At 61.0% G+C, this 16,577-nt stretch overlaps 1 protein-coding gene across 1 annotated transcript in view; it reads left to right on the top strand.

Moving 5' to 3' along the window:
* The window catches only part of LAMA5 (laminin subunit alpha 5), a gene marked incomplete at its 5' end in the record, with an annotated part of 52,435 nt that overhangs the window by 7,592 nt on the left and 28,266 nt on the right, over positions 1–16,577 (top strand). The window contains 9 exons of the mRNA XM_082670510.1: positions 6,527–6,644; positions 7,442–7,560; positions 7,645–7,815; positions 7,927–8,024; positions 12,125–12,240; positions 12,661–12,779; positions 12,882–12,972; positions 13,176–13,310; positions 13,499–13,561. Of these exons, the coding sequence (XP_082526636.1) occupies positions 6,527–6,644; positions 7,442–7,560; positions 7,645–7,815; positions 7,927–8,024; positions 12,125–12,240; positions 12,661–12,779; positions 12,882–12,972; positions 13,176–13,310; positions 13,499–13,561 (1,030 nt within the window). The remainder of the gene's footprint in view (positions 1–6,526; positions 6,645–7,441; positions 7,561–7,644; positions 7,816–7,926; positions 8,025–12,124; positions 12,241–12,660; positions 12,780–12,881; positions 12,973–13,175; positions 13,311–13,498; positions 13,562–16,577) is intronic.

The raw sequence follows: 16,577 nt of genomic DNA, 5'->3' as shown, positions 1-16,577 counted from the left end.
TCTTCCCCCATTTTGCAGTTGGAGAACCAGGCCCCAGGAGCAGAGACCTGGCGGGAAGGGCGTGGCGAGGTCTAGGCCTTTGCCGTTGCCCTGCTCACCATGTGGGTCTCAGCCAGGAACCCTCAGACCTGAGAGAACTGAGCTGTAGGTCTGAGGTTTGCGGGCTGCTCGCCTCGGAAAGGGGGTTCTCCAGAGCGGGCAGTCTGCGCGGCTGGTGACTGAGGGGACACTGGCCTGTCCTCCCAGGGGGCACAGTGGGTTCTTGCTTCTCTCCTGCGTCCTGCCCGCCTCAGGCTCCCCGTCGCGGAGCCTCACCCGTCCACATAGCCCGGTGGTCTTAAGGAGCTGGGCAGGGTTAGGGCTGGCCCTGGGGGGCGTCCCCCACCCTCTCCAGACGCCCGCTTCCTGGCCTGGCCGTGGGGAGGGGCTCTCGCCAGCAGCCCCCGCCCCTCACCTGCGGGCTGCAGCCCTCATTCCCCAGATGCAGGTGAGGAATGCAGATCCCCTGCTGACCGTGAGCTGTGTTTTCTCCTTGTGCCCTGGGCGGGGTGGCCCCTTATCCCAGCCCTGAGAGGCTGGGGCTGGAGGGGCGTGGCCTGGAGACCAGGTTGGGGGGTACAGCGGGGGCGGAGGGGGTGAGGTGCAGAGCGGGGCTGGGCTGGTGGTGGAGCGTAGGCTGGGGGAGTTGGGTGTGAGGCCAGAAAGTGTTGGTTGGGGAACTCTAGAAATGCCAAAGTCGGGGGTCTGCCCTCCCTGGGGGATGGCAGGGGGGCACCAGCTGCCCCCCACCGCGTGGGGGTGTACGCAGCACCTGGGGAGACAGAGCCAGTGTGGAGGAGAGGCCGGGCTTGGCTGGGCCAGGCTCCCTTCTCTAGGTGCGGGCGCAGAGAGCACCTGCTGGGGCCTTGGCGCCACGCTGAGGGTCCCAGACGTGCCGGCCGTTTTGCGGCCGGGATGCCCCGTGCAGGTCCGCCCTGCCCGCCGCGGTTCTGGGCCACACACCCTCCAAGCTGGCCCACTCAGGGCTCCCCGGGCAGGCCTCCTGGTCCTGGCGTGCCCGCCAGTCCTCTGGGTTATGAGGTCATGGTCACTGGCCTGGCTGTCCAGACCTAGCTGGGCGCTCCGCCACATGGCCAGTGCCCCAGGAGGGTCAGCGGGTGGCTTGAGGGAAGTGGCAGGAAGTGTGGCTGGGCTGGCTAGGCTCTAGCTGCAGGACCCGGCAGCCAGGACAGGTGCAGCGGCTGGGCCGGAGGTGGTCCCTTGAGCTGGGATCCCGCGGAGGAGAGGGCGGGGCGTCCGGGATGGCCTCCCCACCGAGGGTCCTCGGCTGGCACAGGCCCCACCTCTCCTCGTGGGAACCGCGAGACCCTGCCTCTCTCTGCTTGTCGCTTTGCTCGGAGGATGCGGGGCCGAGGGGCCCCCCGTGCCCGGGGCTGGGGGCCGTTCGTCCTCGCTCCCCTGGCCATCCTGGCACACTCGTCTGCTCACGCTGGGCACACACAGACACCCCCGCCACCCCACACTGACTCCCCCAGGCTCTGGTGGCCCCCAAGGCTTCTGTTCTCTGTCTGCTTTTTATCTTTTAAATTTAATTTATGTATTTTTGGCTGCGTTAGGTATTTGTTGCGCGGGCTTTCTCTAGTTGCGGCGAGCGGAGGCTACTCTTTGCTGCGGTGTGTGGGCCCCTTGTTGCAGTGGCCTCTCTTGTGGAGCATGGGCTCTAGGCGCACGGGCCTCAGCAGTTGTGGCTCGCAGGCTCAGTAGTTGTGGCTCGTGGGCTCCAGAACACAGGCTCAGTAGTTGTGGCGCACGGGCTTAGTTGCTCCGCGGCATGTGGGATTCTCCCGGACCAGGGCTCGAACCCGTGTCCCCTGCATTGGCAGGCGGATTCCTAACCACTGTGCCACCAGGGAATCCCCCTCTGTCTGCTTTTAAACAAATGCCACAGCATTGGTTTCTGGCCATACAGCTCACACCTGAGACTAAACTGTTTGTGCGTCGGGGTCCCCGTGGGATAAAGTCCACTTCCTGTGGCCTGGGACTGCCCATCTGGCCTGACCTGGGCCAGGCTGTAGGGAGGATGGGGTGGGGGCAGGGCCTAAAAACCCCCCGTCAAGGCAGGGGGCCCAAGACAGCCCCTGGGTGGTCGGTGGGGGTGTGTGTCTCTGAATCCCCCCAGGCCCAGCTCCGTTGAGGTGCTGGGCCACATGGGCATTTGCCCTTCACTCTAGCTGGTGAGCTCCTACAGAGCCGTCGGAGCCCTTCCACCCCCACCCAGCCCTTGAAAGTCCCCCTGCTCTGCTCCACACACCAGTGTGTTGGGCTCCCAGCCCCGCAGTCAGGGTCCCTGGGGCCTGTGCCTGCCCTCTCTACATTTCAACGTTTTATTTTTCTTTCCAGCAGTGGCTCTTCCACTCCGGGAGTTGCATCCACATGTGGCCTGTTTTCAGGCTCCCGTTGTGTGGGTGGCCATTCTTATTTACCCAGTTGGGGGCCCGAGTAGACACGCCTGCCCGGCTGGCCCCCCTGCCGCGGCGTTCCTCTTTATCGAGGCTTCCAGGTGGGGTCTCTGCAGAGAGGGCAAACCTGGGTGCGCCGGGTCAACTGGATTCAGCACACAGGGCCCCGAGGGCCGGCCCAGCAGTCTGGGGTGGGGGGTCCAGGAGGGTGGGGAGCCGGCCCGGACGCCTCGTCTAGGAGGGGCTTCCTGCCGCCGCCCAGCCACGGCCTGGGACCCTGGCCCGTCCCCGGGAATCGGCACAGGGCCCGGCTTCCTGCAGGGCCGGGGCTGAGTCACAGGCTGCCGGGTGATTCATGCGGCCTGGCCCAGCGGCTGGGGGCTGGGCCCCTCCTGCCCCAGACAGGGGCACAGGGCCTGGCCTAGGGCTCCCCAGCCCCAAGATGGGCCAAGGCAGAGGGGGCGTGCGCTGGCCCTGATGACCTTGTGCTCCCAGGGGCTCCAGCCCCAGCCCAATCCCTGGGACGTGGGTGTCTGCACCCGGGAGGCTGCCGACCAGCTGTCACCTCCTGCACCGCCATCCCTGGGGCTACAGGGACCCGCACGGGGTCTGCAGCACCCGTTTCCTCTCTAGCTCTCCCTGTATTTCCTGACTCCAGCCCCGCCCGTGTTCGCTCCCCTCCTTCCACCTCTGCCCCTGGGCACCAGCGTGTGCGGAGTGGCTCTGGGTGGCGCCTCTGCGGCATCCCTGCCAGGTGGCTGCCAGCTTCTGCGGGCCTCTTCCCTTTCAAGACTTTCAGAGGCTTCACGGCATTTTGAAAGGGCCTGAACCCTGAGCCCTGGTCTCTGACTTCCTCTGTGCTTGTCCCACTGCCCCACGCCCACCCAGGGCCATCTAGCCGCTGAGGCCTGGGACCCACCCAGGGCCCCCAGCTCTCGCCGCAGGGCTCTGCAGCCCCCTGCCACCCCCCCGCCAGGCGGCGGTCATGGGGCGGATCCCCTCCTGGCGAGCCCTGGCCCTCCGAGGTCAGGCTGCGTGTGGGGGCCATCAGGGGAGCCGTGGCCGAGAGGCGGGTCCGGCTGCTGTCCTGGAGACGTGCCTGCCCCAGAAGAGCCTGATATTTAAAAATAACTCCGGAGGCTTTTGTTTGGCTTTTGCTTTAAAAGACTTTTTTTCCTTTTGCACAGAATTCTGTAGCAGCGGGAGGGGTCAGCCGGCGTTGGCACCGAGTGGAGCCGAGCGGGCAGGGGCGGCATGGGGAGGGCTGTGTCCAGGGAGGCCGGGGGTCCGCTCTCGCTCCCGGGTCACGCCCAGGGCGACTGTGCGGCCCTGGGAACCAGGACCAGGTTGCGGACAGGTGGGGAGAGCTGAGCGCATGCCTTCCCGTCGCTCCAGCCTGGGCCGGGGCCCCTGTGTGCCAGCCCGATGACCAGGTGGACAGATGGACAGAAGGCAAGGGTCTTCCTTGGAGCGCACCCAGCGTGCGGGCCTGGGGGCAGAAGTTTCCATACTGCCTGTGTCCTGCCCGATTAGCATCTCCGAGTCAATATTTGTGCAAGTGCTCTCAGCTGGGAAAAATGCGACCGGCCCGTAGACCTGGGGGAGGGACAGAGCTGGCCAGCGGAGGGTGCAGCCTGGTGGCCTCGCTCAGGGAAAGGCGGGGGTGGGCCCCAGGGGGCTCGGCGGGAGGCTTTAATCGCCTTGGGGGCCTTCAATGCGGGCCATGCTGCCGCCCCCAGAGCAGCCTGTGTCCACGTCCACTGCACACCCAGGCCCCCCACGCCGCCATGCCCCCCTTTCTCATGAAGACCCCTCCTGGCACAGGGGCCATCTGAGATCCCCAGGGCTCCCTGGAATGCCTGAGAGTTGGCCAAGTTGCCTGCCGGGTGTAGGGTCCATCCCCCCAGAGGCTTGAGCCCCTCCCCTGACTGGGCAGGGCAAAGTGGAAGATGATCTCAAGGCCTGGCAGTGGGTGAATAGGCCCTCATTCCCCCCCAGCACCCAGGGAAAGGCCATTCTTGGCCTGACTTGGGCCCCTCCCTGTAAACTCCAGGCCTTCCGGGAAGGGCAGGACTCAGAATGGGCGTGTCTCAGGGTCCCAGGACCTCATGCCCCCTGCCCCCCCCGCCCCACCCTGCCACGCCTGGATTCTTAGCAGGCTGGCCTCCTGAGGGATGGGGCCATGAGGTGTCCATGCTCCCTCCACTGTCCTTCGAGGGGGTCGTCACAGCGGCTTCAGGCTGGCCCGGGGTAGGGGGTGACTGTGCGCCTTGGGCGGCCCTGGAGGGCTTCCCCGCTCTGCCCCCATGTGGCCGTAGGCTCAGGGCCTGGCTGGCTGACCGAAGACCAGCTGGTCTGGGGCAGAAGTCCAGAGCAGTGGACACCAGAAGGGAACCTCTGGGCTGGGCAGGGACCCGTTGAGGGGACGGCGGGCGGCCGGAGGCGTGACGTTGCCCTCAAGGCTAGTGGGCAGTTCAGAGCCCACCTCAGGGTGCCCCTGTGAGCAGGTCTGGCATGGGGGTGTGGGCCGGGGGTCTCCAGCGGGGGCACAGGCGCCGTCCACGTATGGCGTGCTCACTAGCTGTGTCTCTGCCCCTCATCTGGGGCCCCCACTCTCCCCGTGTGCAGGGTGGGTGCCCAGGTCTCCCACTGGCCCTGCCCGGCTTTCCTTGGAGCCCAGACTTCACGCACAGAGACCAGCCTGGACGATGGTCTCGTCTTTGGCTTTGGGATGGGGGAGGGGCTTCCTGGCCCTCAGAGCTGTTGAGGTCTGGAAACCACAATCCCTACCCCGTGGTCGCCACGCAGGGCAAGCTGAGGCTGGGTGGGCACCAGGGCGCTACCCCCAGAGGTGTGTGTGGGGGTGCACAGCCGATGTGCGCTCTGCTCACGTGCCCACCCTCTCGGGGGTCTCAGTGGCTCATCATCGAGGCCACAGGCAGGGCAGGTGCTTCTGCCTGAGCCCATGGGCTGTTCTCAGTGGCCCCAGAGCCCTTTCCTCGGGCCTGTGCCAGGTGGGGCTGGAGTCCCCAAGGCTAAGACCTGCCAGGCTGCAGGGCCAGGGGGCAGTTAGCCAAGGAGGGGCCCCGCCAAGCCCCCAGGGGCACAGGGCACAGGGACATCCAGGGATGCTGACCTCTGGCCAGGAGGAGAAGAGAGACGAGGGATGGGCCCCTCCCTGGGAGTGAGGTCAGGCCGAGACCCAGGGAGAGAGCAGCAGGTGGGCCCTGGGGGGTTCTGGACGCCTCTGGAAGAGCAGCCTCCCTGCTCCCTGGCCAGGTGCTCCCCCGACGGGCCGGGGCTGGGTTGGCAGGGTTTCCCCGCGCCAGCTTTGGGAGGGCCCGTTTTCATCTGTCTCCCCACTGGGGGCTCCTGACAGCGGCAGGCAGAGGCTGGGCCCTGGTTGCTCCGTGCTGGCTGCCCCTGCAGGCCGGTCAGCGGGTGAAATGGCCGGGTCCTCAGTTGGCTCTGAAGATGATGGGGGCGATGACCAGGGTGAGGCCGTGACGGGGGCCCCCATCCCAGGACAGGGTTTCACCGGCCTACTGTGCGAGGAGGACAGGCTCCTGAGAGCTTGGGACACTGTCTGGCCATCATCCCAGGCCGGCCACCAGAGCTCTGGGGACAGTGGGATGAGCTCCTGCCTCGGCCTTGCCCAGCCCCACTGCCCAGGCCCAGGAGACAGGCTGCCCGCGTGTGCCCCGTCTGACTCCAGCCCCTGTCAGACCTGTGTGCAGCCTCACAGCAGGGCTCTCCAAGCTCTTGGGGTGGGGCTGGGCCCTAAGGCACCCCAGGCCCAAGAGGGGAGCCCTCCGGAAATGCTGGGTTCCACCGGTCACCTCTGTGTCCTGGTGCAGGCCTCAGTGGCCAGGGGCCGGCCAGTGAGCGAGGGGCTGTTCCCTGAGCCAGCCGGCCCTCTCACCTGGGTGTGCCTGGCCCTTGAGGGCAAACACACAGATGTCCACTGTGAGCCCCACCTCATGGCGTGGGGCTGGCCCTCCAGGTATGGAGGGCCCAGGTGGCATGGAAGGGATCTCAGGGGCGTCCGTACACTTACTGCCCCGCAGGTTTTCCACGTGGCCTACGTGCTCATCAAGTTTGCCAACTCACCTCGGCCAGACCTCTGGGTGCTGGAACGGTCCACGGACTTCGGCCACACCTACCAGCCATGGCAGTATTTCGCCTGTGAGTCTCCCGGGGCCAGGGGTGTCCCCTGGGGTGGGCCGCACGCTCTCTCAGGGTCTCTGGACAGCAGGCCTGCCCTCACGCCGGCTTCTGCATGGGTCAGGGCTGTCGGGTGCATGTCCCGAAGGCTGGTGGGGGTTCGGTGGCTTGTGTCCCTGAAACGGGCATGGCCGGGTCCAGGGGCCCTCGGTACCAGGAGTCTCTCATGCCATCTCCGGGTTCGCTCTGGACTGGCCTTATGCTCCGGCAGCTCCTGAGGTGACAGAGGCGGCCAGCTTAGCTGCCCGGTCAGGAGAGCACGGGAGCCCTGCAGCCCTGCTCACTGGCCGGCCGTTCCATGTGCCACCCTGACCAGTCATGTCGACGGGTCTGCTTCGATTGGGCGGGCCTGAGACACGTGTCCCCCCAAACTCCAAGGCCCGAGAGTGAGTGCGGGGCGGTCAGTCCTATAAAGGACAGTCAGAAATGGTCCCCCAAGGATGGGGATGGCAAGGGCCACCCAGGGGACACACTTGTTCTCTGCAGAGAGAGGGACGGGCAAGGCAATCCGGGCTCGGGGCGGGGGCAGCCTGAGCCCTGGCCTTGCCCTCCTAAGGAGCTCCCCTGGCCTCCCAAGTGCCACAGTCTGAAGACCTCGAGGTCTCGAGGGTGGGCGGCGTTCCCGCCTCGTGGTGGATGCTGCCTCCCGGTTGAGGCCATGAGGCTCCAGGGAAGTCCGGGCACGCAGGGCAGCAGGGCGCTGCCGTCGGGCCTCCTCCGAGGGCTTCCCTGGAGCCCTGTGCCCTCACCCTCCGCAGCCTCCAAGAGGGACTGCCTGGAGCGGTTCGGGCCACGGACACTGGAGCGCATCTCCGGGGACGACGACGTCATCTGCAGCACCGAGTATTCGCGGATCGTGCCCCTGGAGAATGGCGAGGTGGGCGGGGCGGCGCGGGAGGGGGGTGTGGCCGGGCGGTCCCTGCCGGAGCCACGCCCACGCCTGACCCGCGCCCCTCCGCAGATCGTGGTGTCCCTGGTGAACGGGCGCCCAGGGGCCATGAACTTCTCCTACTCACCGCTGCTGCGTGATTTCACCAAAGCCACCAACATCCGCCTGCGCTTCCTGCGCACCAACACGCTGCTGGGCCACCTCATGGGCAAGGCACTGCGGGACCCCACAGTCACCCGCAGGGTGAGCAGGCAGGCGGGGCTTTGGGGGCTGGTGTGGGCGGGGCCGCGTGGGCGCGGGGTTGGGATCTGGGGGCAGGTGTGGGCGGCCGCTGACTTCCCCGGGCGGGCGCAGTACTATTACAGCATCAAGGACATCAGCATCGGCGGCCGCTGTGTCTGCCACGGGCACGCGGATGTCTGCGACGCTAAAGATCCCACAGACCCCTTCAGGTGAGACCTGTAGCTCCCTGCCCAGCCTGAAGGAGAGGAGGCCTGGTTCCATTGCCCACCATGTCCCCCGCCCTTGTGACCTGCGCTGGCCCCTCACTGCTCGGCCTCAGTTTCCCCGTGTGCACTGTGAGGTGGAAGGGCGGTGCCTGGAGCCTGGCTTGGGCCTGTTTGCCCTGCTGCCGGCAGACGCGGAGTCTTGCCTGGACCTGCAAGCCAGCTGCCCCTCCACCCCAGCTGCCCCCAGCAGAAGCCCCCTGCCCTGTGGAGGGGAGTCAGTGAGAGGTAATCCGCCTGAGGCTGCATGGTTCTCTTCTCTGGGGTAGGGGAAGCTCCCCCGCCTTCCTTGAGAACACAAACGATAACACTCCCTGCTGCCCCCAGCCGTGATCACACCCCATCGCCGGCAGGGGCCAAGGCTCAGGACAGGGAGTAGCCCAGAGACCCCCATCTGAGGAGGACCCCACCCAGAGTGGGGCTCTGAGCCCCACCCAGAGTCAGCCAGTAAGGCAGGGCCCACGAACCTGCATCTTTAACAAGCTGCCACTAGATGCTACGTGCCTAAGTGGCTCCAGCCGCCCTACATTCAGCAGTGAGCACGCAGCTCAGTTATCAGCTGGAGCCTGGCGCTCAGCCAGCTCTCCTCCTGGCTCGCAGCCTCGCGGCCGGGTTTGTTCATCTGCTCGTTCCTGCCTCCCTCCTTTTTCCCTCCTCGCTTTCCTTCCTTCCTCCCTCCCTCCCTCCTCCTTTGCTTCTTTGCTCCCATCCGTCAGCAGCTGTGTGTGGCGCTCACACATGCTGCCCCAGGAGCACCTGTTCTGGGCAGGTCTGTGCCCGGCGCAGAGGTCCCGGTGGGGCTGAGTGCGCTGGGGGTCTTAAAGCAGGTCCAGGGCTGGACAGGAGGTGCTGGGAGAGGAAGCAGAGCCTGCGATGGGGAGCCCGTGACCAGGCTCCCCAGCCCCCGCCCCCGAGGGGCACCTCCAGCAGGGAGCGGGCGAGCTTCTCCTGCTGCTTCCCTCGCCTCAAGATCACGCAGCTCCCACTTCTGCTGGGGTCTTGTTGCTGTGTCCACACCCCAACTGATAGGGGAGGCGAATGAAGCCCAGACAGGGCAGGAGCTCACCCCCGCTCTCACCGTCAGAGCTGCACCAAGAGGTGAGCCCCAGACCTCTCCAGGCGTGGCTGATGGGTCTGAAGGTGGAAGAGGTGTGATCACACTCCCCAGAGGACTCAGGCAGGCCCTCAGGACCCGCCTGGCCTGTGCAGTCTCTGCACGGGCCCCAGGCGTGGGTTCCTGCCCGCAGCTTCAAGCACTGAGCTCGGGCGCAGCTAATTGCTCTGGGAAATTAAGTGCCAAGTGGGAACTCGTGATGGTTGGGAAGGGTGCCTGCTGGGTGGCCAAACTGGCCTCAGAGGAGAGGTGGGCCTGCCCTTGCCTGTTGGGAAGACGTCGGCATCCACCCTGACTCGCCTGCACCTGGGCATTGACGGAGCTCAGCTCACCCTACAGGTGGGGCTTGGGTGGGGCGCCTCCCCCAGAACCACAAAAGCTGACACCCCTCACACACAGTGTCCTGCAGTATCAGCCTGCCCTGCCGCCTCTGCCCCACCCACTGGCCTGTCACCGTCCCTCTGCTTCCGCCCCCCCACCCCGGAAGCTCTCTCCCACCTCCGTCGCCTTGACCATCGTTCTGAGGGCTGACTACCTGCCCAGTCTGTACTGAGCCCCTGTTCATTCTCCCCCATCCCTTGGTTTGGAAGTGACATGTTTTGTCTCTATGGGTGTTTTAGTTGAGTCAGGCTAACAAGGTGCCAGAGGCTGCGCGACTTGCAAACAACAGAGATTTACTTCTTGTGGTTCTGGAGGCCGCTGAGGGCCCCCTTGCCTACTTCATAGCTGGCTGTGTCCTCACAGTGGGGAAGGGGTGAGGGAGCTCTCAGGGGTCTTCTTATAAGGATGCTAGTCCCATTGACGAGGGCTCTACCCTCATGACCTAATCACCTCCCGAAGGCCCCGCTTCCAGACACCATCGCTTTCAGGGTTGGATTTCACATGTGAATTTTGGGTGGACACGAACATTCAGTCTCTGGCGATTGGTGATCACCCTTACGTTTCTTTTCTAGTTCTGTCGATTGCAGTGGTAGCCCTCCCTCTTCAGCAGGCGTACTTGACCTCGCCAAATGCAGATTTAACTAGTTGTCTCCCTGGTGACCCAGGGTCCCAGAACACTAACCCCAGGCACGGTATCTGCACCCAGCAATGGGTCCATCACCTTGACTGCCAGCTCCTGTTCTCTGTCCTTCCTTGGCTGCCAGGGCATCCCTGGGGACTCAGTTTCCTTTTCCTTTAGTACTTTCCATGAGAGTCTGTTAGTCCTTGGATGGCTGTTCTGCCCTCACTCTCGGGTGATAGTTTAGCTGGCTGTAGGATTCCTGGTTGATGGCTGGCCGTGTCTCTCAGCACTTGGGAAATGTCATTTCAGTCTCTTGGCATCTTCCGGTGGTTGGGAGAGTCTGCTGTCATCTGCACCGTTGTCCCTCTGTGGGTTTTATGCCTCTTCTAGGTGTTCCTGTGATCTTGCCTCAGTGCTCTGCAGGTTTACTCTGCATTGTTGAGTAGTGGACGTATTTCCTGTTGCTCAAGGGTTGTGCTTTTTGAATTTAAAAATATGTGTCTTCGTTATTTCAGGACCGTTTTTGGCCATTGGCCCTCTAGCTCTCCCCTCGCTCCCTCTTTTCTCTTTCTGGAATTCCTGTTATACAGGTGGGAACGTGGGTGGTTTCCTTGGGTCTCGGGACTTCTTGTATTCCCGCCTCTGCCTCCTGAGCTGCTCTCTGGATGGCTTCTTCAGTTCATTGAATCTCTCTTCAGCTGTGTCTGATCCGCTGTGTAGCCCATCCTTTGAGTCTTTAATTTCAGTCATTTTATTTTTCATTTATAGAAGTTCTGATTGGTTCTTTGGTCACATCTGCCTCTTTTTCATAGCATTGTGGTTTTTATTATGTCTTAGGTTCTTTTGGTTATAATCTTTAAACACTCTCTTTTTATGGTTTCTACTCAATTGCTCCATTAAATGAAGCTCCGGGGTGCAGCCCTGCTGTTGGTTGCGTCGGGTGACCCTGTTGGGTTGTTTCTCTGCAGGTTCTTCAGCGGGGCTTCATCCGTGTGATGGGGTGTGCCCTGGATTGGGAAGAATCCCTCCAGCGTGGTGTTTCAAGGGCTTTTGACAGACACCCTACTTTTTGTGTTCATTTCTTGGTTTAGGGGTGCCCTGACTACGTAGATTCTTGAAAAACCAAACCCCGGCCACAGGTTCTTCGTCACAGATCCTTGGCCCTTCCTGTGATGACCTCTCTGTGGCAGGTTATTCCTGCTTCCTTCCTGAACACCAAGGAGCGGTGGGGCTGAGTCCCAGGGCCCTGCGGCCCCTCGTGGGGGAGGGGCTAGAGCATGATTTGGAGCTCTGGGTCTCTTCTTCTTGGACTGGCTCCTGGGGGCTGCTCAGGACCTGCACAGCACCACAGCTGTGGTGCTGACCCAGGACCGAGGGGCAAACGGCCCAGGGATGGGGCTGTGATTCCTGCTCTCCACCTGGCTGAGCTGAGGAGGTGTGTGCTGGAGATGGGGTTCTGTGCAGTGGGTGGCTGCAACCTTGGTCCTCAGCTGCGGCCAGCTGTCCACCTGCCCACTGAGCCAACAGGAGCTGCTCTCCAGGACAGCAGGCAGGATTCCAGCTCTCTGACTGGTGTCCACCCCCGGATGGAAGAGGAAGCCGTTCTTGGCCACTTGCTCCTGGGGAGGTGCCCTGGGTACATGGGGGCGTCTGGCTGAGTCCAGGGCTGCCTGCTGAGCGAGACCTGGGTCTCAGAGCTGGCCCAGGAGAGCCGCAGACTTGGCCTCGGGTCCTGGCTGTGGTGGAACTAAATCCTGAAGGGCCCAGGGCTCCAGGCTGACCTGTGGACAGGGGCCACCCGCGCTGACCACTCAGCACCCTGCCCCAGCTCCCACCCTCCGTGAAGGCCCTGCACAGCCCCGCCTTTCTCGTGTCCCTGGGGGCCCGTGGCGGATCTGAGCGCTTTCTGTGCCCGCGTGCCCCCCACAGGCTGCAGTGCGCTTGCCAGCACAACACGTGTGGGAGCTCCTGTGACCGCTGCTGCCCCGGCTTCAACCAGCAGCCATGGAAGCCGGCAACCACGGACAGCGCCAACGAGTGCCAGTGTGAGTGCCCCCGCACGTGCTCACACGCCAGCGCGGTGCTCTCACGTGCGCTCACATGCACATGGTGTGCACACACGTTCACACAGGCTCTTGCATGTGCTGACGCCCACACGGTACACTCACACGCACACACACACGTTCACACATGTACACTCTAGATACTCAGGTATACACGCATGTGCTTGTGCACACTTGTGTGTTTGTGTGCACATGTGCTAACAATACGTACACGGCTCACACGTGTTCACACACGCTTAAACACGCCCACACGCGTGCTGTTGGCACACGGGCAGCGTGGCACGTTCTGTCCCCTGAGCCAGGCCACGTTTGGGGTCACCCGTGGCTTGCGGGACGTGCCCCAGGGGTCCCAGTCGGGCGGGGTCACGGAGGCGTGCTGACAGCTGGGCCCCCACTCTCCAGCCTGCAACTGCCATGGCCACGCCCACGACTGCTACTACGACCCTGAGGTGGACCGGAGCAACGCCAGCCAGAACCAGGACCGCGTCTACCGGGGCGGGGGCGTGTGCATCGATTGCCAGGTGGGCGGGGTCCGTGTGAGGTCAGGCGTGGGGCTGAGGATGCGGGCAGGCTCTCGTGGGGGCGGGGCTGCCCCTGGACTCAGCGGCCCCGCCCCTCCACAGCATCACACCACCGGCATCAACTGTGAGCAGTGCCTGCCCGGCTTCTACCGCTCCCCAGACCACCCGCTCGACTCACCCCATGCCTGCCGCCGTGAGTGGGGGCGGCCCGGGTGGGGTGGCCTGGGCGGGGGCATTCCAAGGGGTGTCCAGGAGCAGGGTCTGCCCAGGTCGGGGTGTCCTGGGGGCCTTCGCGGCTCTCGTCCCACCTCCCAGGCTGGGGAGGCAGACGCTGCCCCTTCGCGGGGCCTGCGAGCCCTGGACTTGGGTTCCCCTGACTTCCCGCCCCCCGCCCAGGCTGTGACTGCGAGTCGGACTTCACGGACGGGACGTGCGAGGACCTGACGGGCCGCTGCTACTGCCGGCCGAACTTCACGGGGGCGCGATGCGATGCGTGTGCCGAGGGCTTCGGCGGCTTCCCGCGCTGCCACCGTGAGGGCGCGGCCTGGGGGCGGGGGCAGGCCCTGAGCCCCTGAGCATCCCCGCCTGCTGGGCTTGGAGCCGGGCGGGGGACCCCAGGGGGGACTCTTTCGTCCTGCCTGTATCTCCAGTGATGCCGAGAGACACGGGTGGCCGGGCACTGAGCCAGCCTGGCTGACACTTGCTGTCTCCTTCCTCAGCGGTGCCGTCCTTCTCTCACAATGACACGGGGGAGCAGGTGCTGCCGGCCGGACAGATTGTGCGTAAGTGTCCCCCGAGGTCTCCATCCTGCCCTGGGCCCCACCGGAGCCGTGGGGCAGGAGGGGCCACACCCAGGCCCCCGGAGAGCAGGTATTTCCGTTCTGTTCACCATGTCTCTGCGGCTTTTCATTTCATGCAAATATTACGTATTTGTGCTAGAAAACCGTGAAAAATACAGGTGGGCGGAATGCTAGAGAAGAGAGGTATGCAGAATCGCATCTCCTGCAAACAAGCCCTCCTCCCTCTGCGTGCGCGCTGTGTTTATAAACACCCGTGTGCGCCGTGCGCGCTGTTGTGTAATCGCGTCTCCCGCCCACGCCATCCTGTAAACACGTCCTTTCGTGTCCCACGTTGTGCAGACAGATGTGGCTCTTGCTTAACCTGCTCTCCATTCTTGGAAATTTAGGTTCTTTCCAGATTTTATAAAAATAACACTACAGTAAACCTCCTTGCGACTAAAGCTTTCCATGAATTCTTAACTACTTCTGTAGCACGCTTTCCTGGAAGAAGGCTCTGGGTCACTAGACGTGCATGTTCAGGGACCTTCTTGGCCACAGGTTGCCAAACCGCTCTCCTGACATAAAATCGTCTACCAGGTGGAATGGCAACAGCCGCGTCATGTGTGTTGGGCGTTGCTGTCGCTACCCGGCAACATTCATTATCGCAGAAATCTTCTCATTGGTTCACTTCCCCACTTTTCGGTTTTCCTGGAATTGGGATGCGCCTTTCAGTTGACGGCTTACTGATGTCTAATTGGCCGGCGTCTTCCTTTCACAGCAGTACAAAATCGTGGTGCGTCCTGTAATTGGTTGTGTCTTAGATCAGATGGCATTTGGTATTTCCTTGGTTTTGGCTGCGTTTCTTTGCCTCGTTTGCAAGGTTGAATCTTTCTCTTTTTTTTTTAACATGTAAGTATTTACTTACAAATACATTTTGTTTGTTTATTTATATATATATTTTTTTCGGCCGCACCACACGGCATGTAGAGAACTTCCTCGACCAGGGACCAAACCCGCGCCCCCTGCAGTGGAAGCACAGTCTTAACCACTGGACCGCCAGGGAGGTCCAAGGTTGAATCTTCTCTTGCGTTTCGTGACTCCTGTTGCTTTCACTTGTGAATTTCCCATCCGAGGTTGTGGCTCAGTTTTCTTCTCACTGGTTTGCTGCTAGGAGCTCTTTCTGTATTAACTATATTATCTGTTCCTCATGCGTCACGTGCTTTCCTCCCAGTGGGTAATTTGCCCTTCCTGTTATTTTTTTCACTGAATCTGTTGACCTGGTTCTTCCTGGTGTCTGACTCGGTCATATCTCAATGGAGGTCCCTAAACCCAACTATTTGCATATCTCTTGGTTCTTTGGCGGTTTTCTTTTTGACGTTTAAATGTTTAGTTTTTCATCATGGGGTAAAGCAGGGGTCAGCAGGTTTTTTCTGAAAAGGGCCGGACAGTAAATGTTTTAGACTTAGAGCGCCGTGTGTTCCCTGTTACAAAGCTTCAGCTCTGCTGTTGTATGTTGCAGCTTGGAAGTGGCCATGGACCATGTGCAAGTGAATGGGCATGGCTGTGTTCCAATAAAACTTTATAAACCAGGCACAGGCACCTTGGACTGAAGTTCACCAATCCTTGGTATAAACTTGAAAATCCCTCCTTTCTCCACTGGCCCTTGGTGAGCACTCAGTAATTGTGCTGGTGCAGCATTTCACTTTTAATCTGTGAACCGTAGGATGAATTCTGCTAATATCCTTCCTACTGTGGACCCAGCATTGAACATAAACGTTTTGTGTCTATATTCGTGAGTGAGGCTGGGTGAAAGCCTTGTTGTTTTTTTGGTACCATCTTGTTTTGGTTTTGTAATTCATCTTGTAGAATACTTGAAAAACAATCCATACTTTGTTATGCTCCAGAGCAGATTAAAAATCACGGGAATTATCAGGCTTCCCTGGTGGTGCAGTGGTTGAGAATCAGCCTGCCAATGCAGGGACACGGGTTCGAGCCCTGGTCCGGGAAGATCCCACATGCCGCGGAGCAACTGAGCCTGTGCACCACAACTACTGAGTCTGCGCTCTAGAGCCCGCGAGCCACAACTACTGAGCCCGTGTGCCTAGAGCCCGTGCTCTGCAACAAGGGAAGCTACCACAATGAGAAGCCCATGCACCACAGCAAAGAGTAGCCTCCACTCACCACAACTAGAGAAAGCCCACGTGCAGCAACGAAGATGCAGTGCAACCAAAAATAAACAAATAAATAAATTTATTTTTTGAAAAAATCACAGGAATTATCAATTTCTTAAAAGCTTGTTAGAAGTTACTTAAAAAACCATCTGGTCCTGACACCTGTTTTCCCATGGAGAGCTTAGATGATGGTTTTCTTTTCTTTTATTATGTGTGTTTATTTTGTATCTCATTGTAAGTCAGTTTTAAAATTTTTATTTATTTATTTAGGGCTGCGTTGGGTCTTCGTTTCTGTGCGAGGGCTTTCTCTAGTTGTGGCAAGCGGGGGCCACTCTTCATCGCGGTGCGCGGGCCTCTCACTGTCGCGGCCTCTCGTTGCGGGGCACAGGCTCCAGACGCGCAGGCTCAGTAGTTGTGGCACACGGGCCTAGTTGCTCCGCGGCATGTGGGATCTTCCCAGACCAGGGCTCGAACCCGTGTCTCCTACATTGGCAGGCGGACTCTCAACCACTGCGCCACCAGGGAAGCCCAGTCAGTTTTGATTATTTATATTTTGTTAGCAAATTGTTTGTCATTTGGATGTTTAAAGGTATTGGCATAAAGTTATGCACGACATTCTGTACATGATTTTTAAATTTCCTTTCATTCCTTTTGTCTATGTTTATTTTCTCTTTTTCTTTTTTTTCCTACCTTTATTACACCCAGCAGAAGTTTGTTGAGTTTATTGGTGTTCTCAAAGTGCAGCTTACTCATCTGCTGGAGTTTTTCTCTGTTTAGTTTGGGAGAGAGATTTTATTTCCTAATACGGAAAAAAAAAATTTTTTTTAAGATTTTTTAAAAAATTATCT

This window comes from Grampus griseus (genome assembly GCF_964374135.1).
Source record: "Grampus griseus genome assembly, chromosome: 14".
NCBI lineage: Eukaryota > Metazoa > Chordata > Mammalia > Artiodactyla > Delphinidae > Grampus > Grampus griseus.
This window is presented reverse-complemented; position numbering and strand designations above follow the sequence as displayed.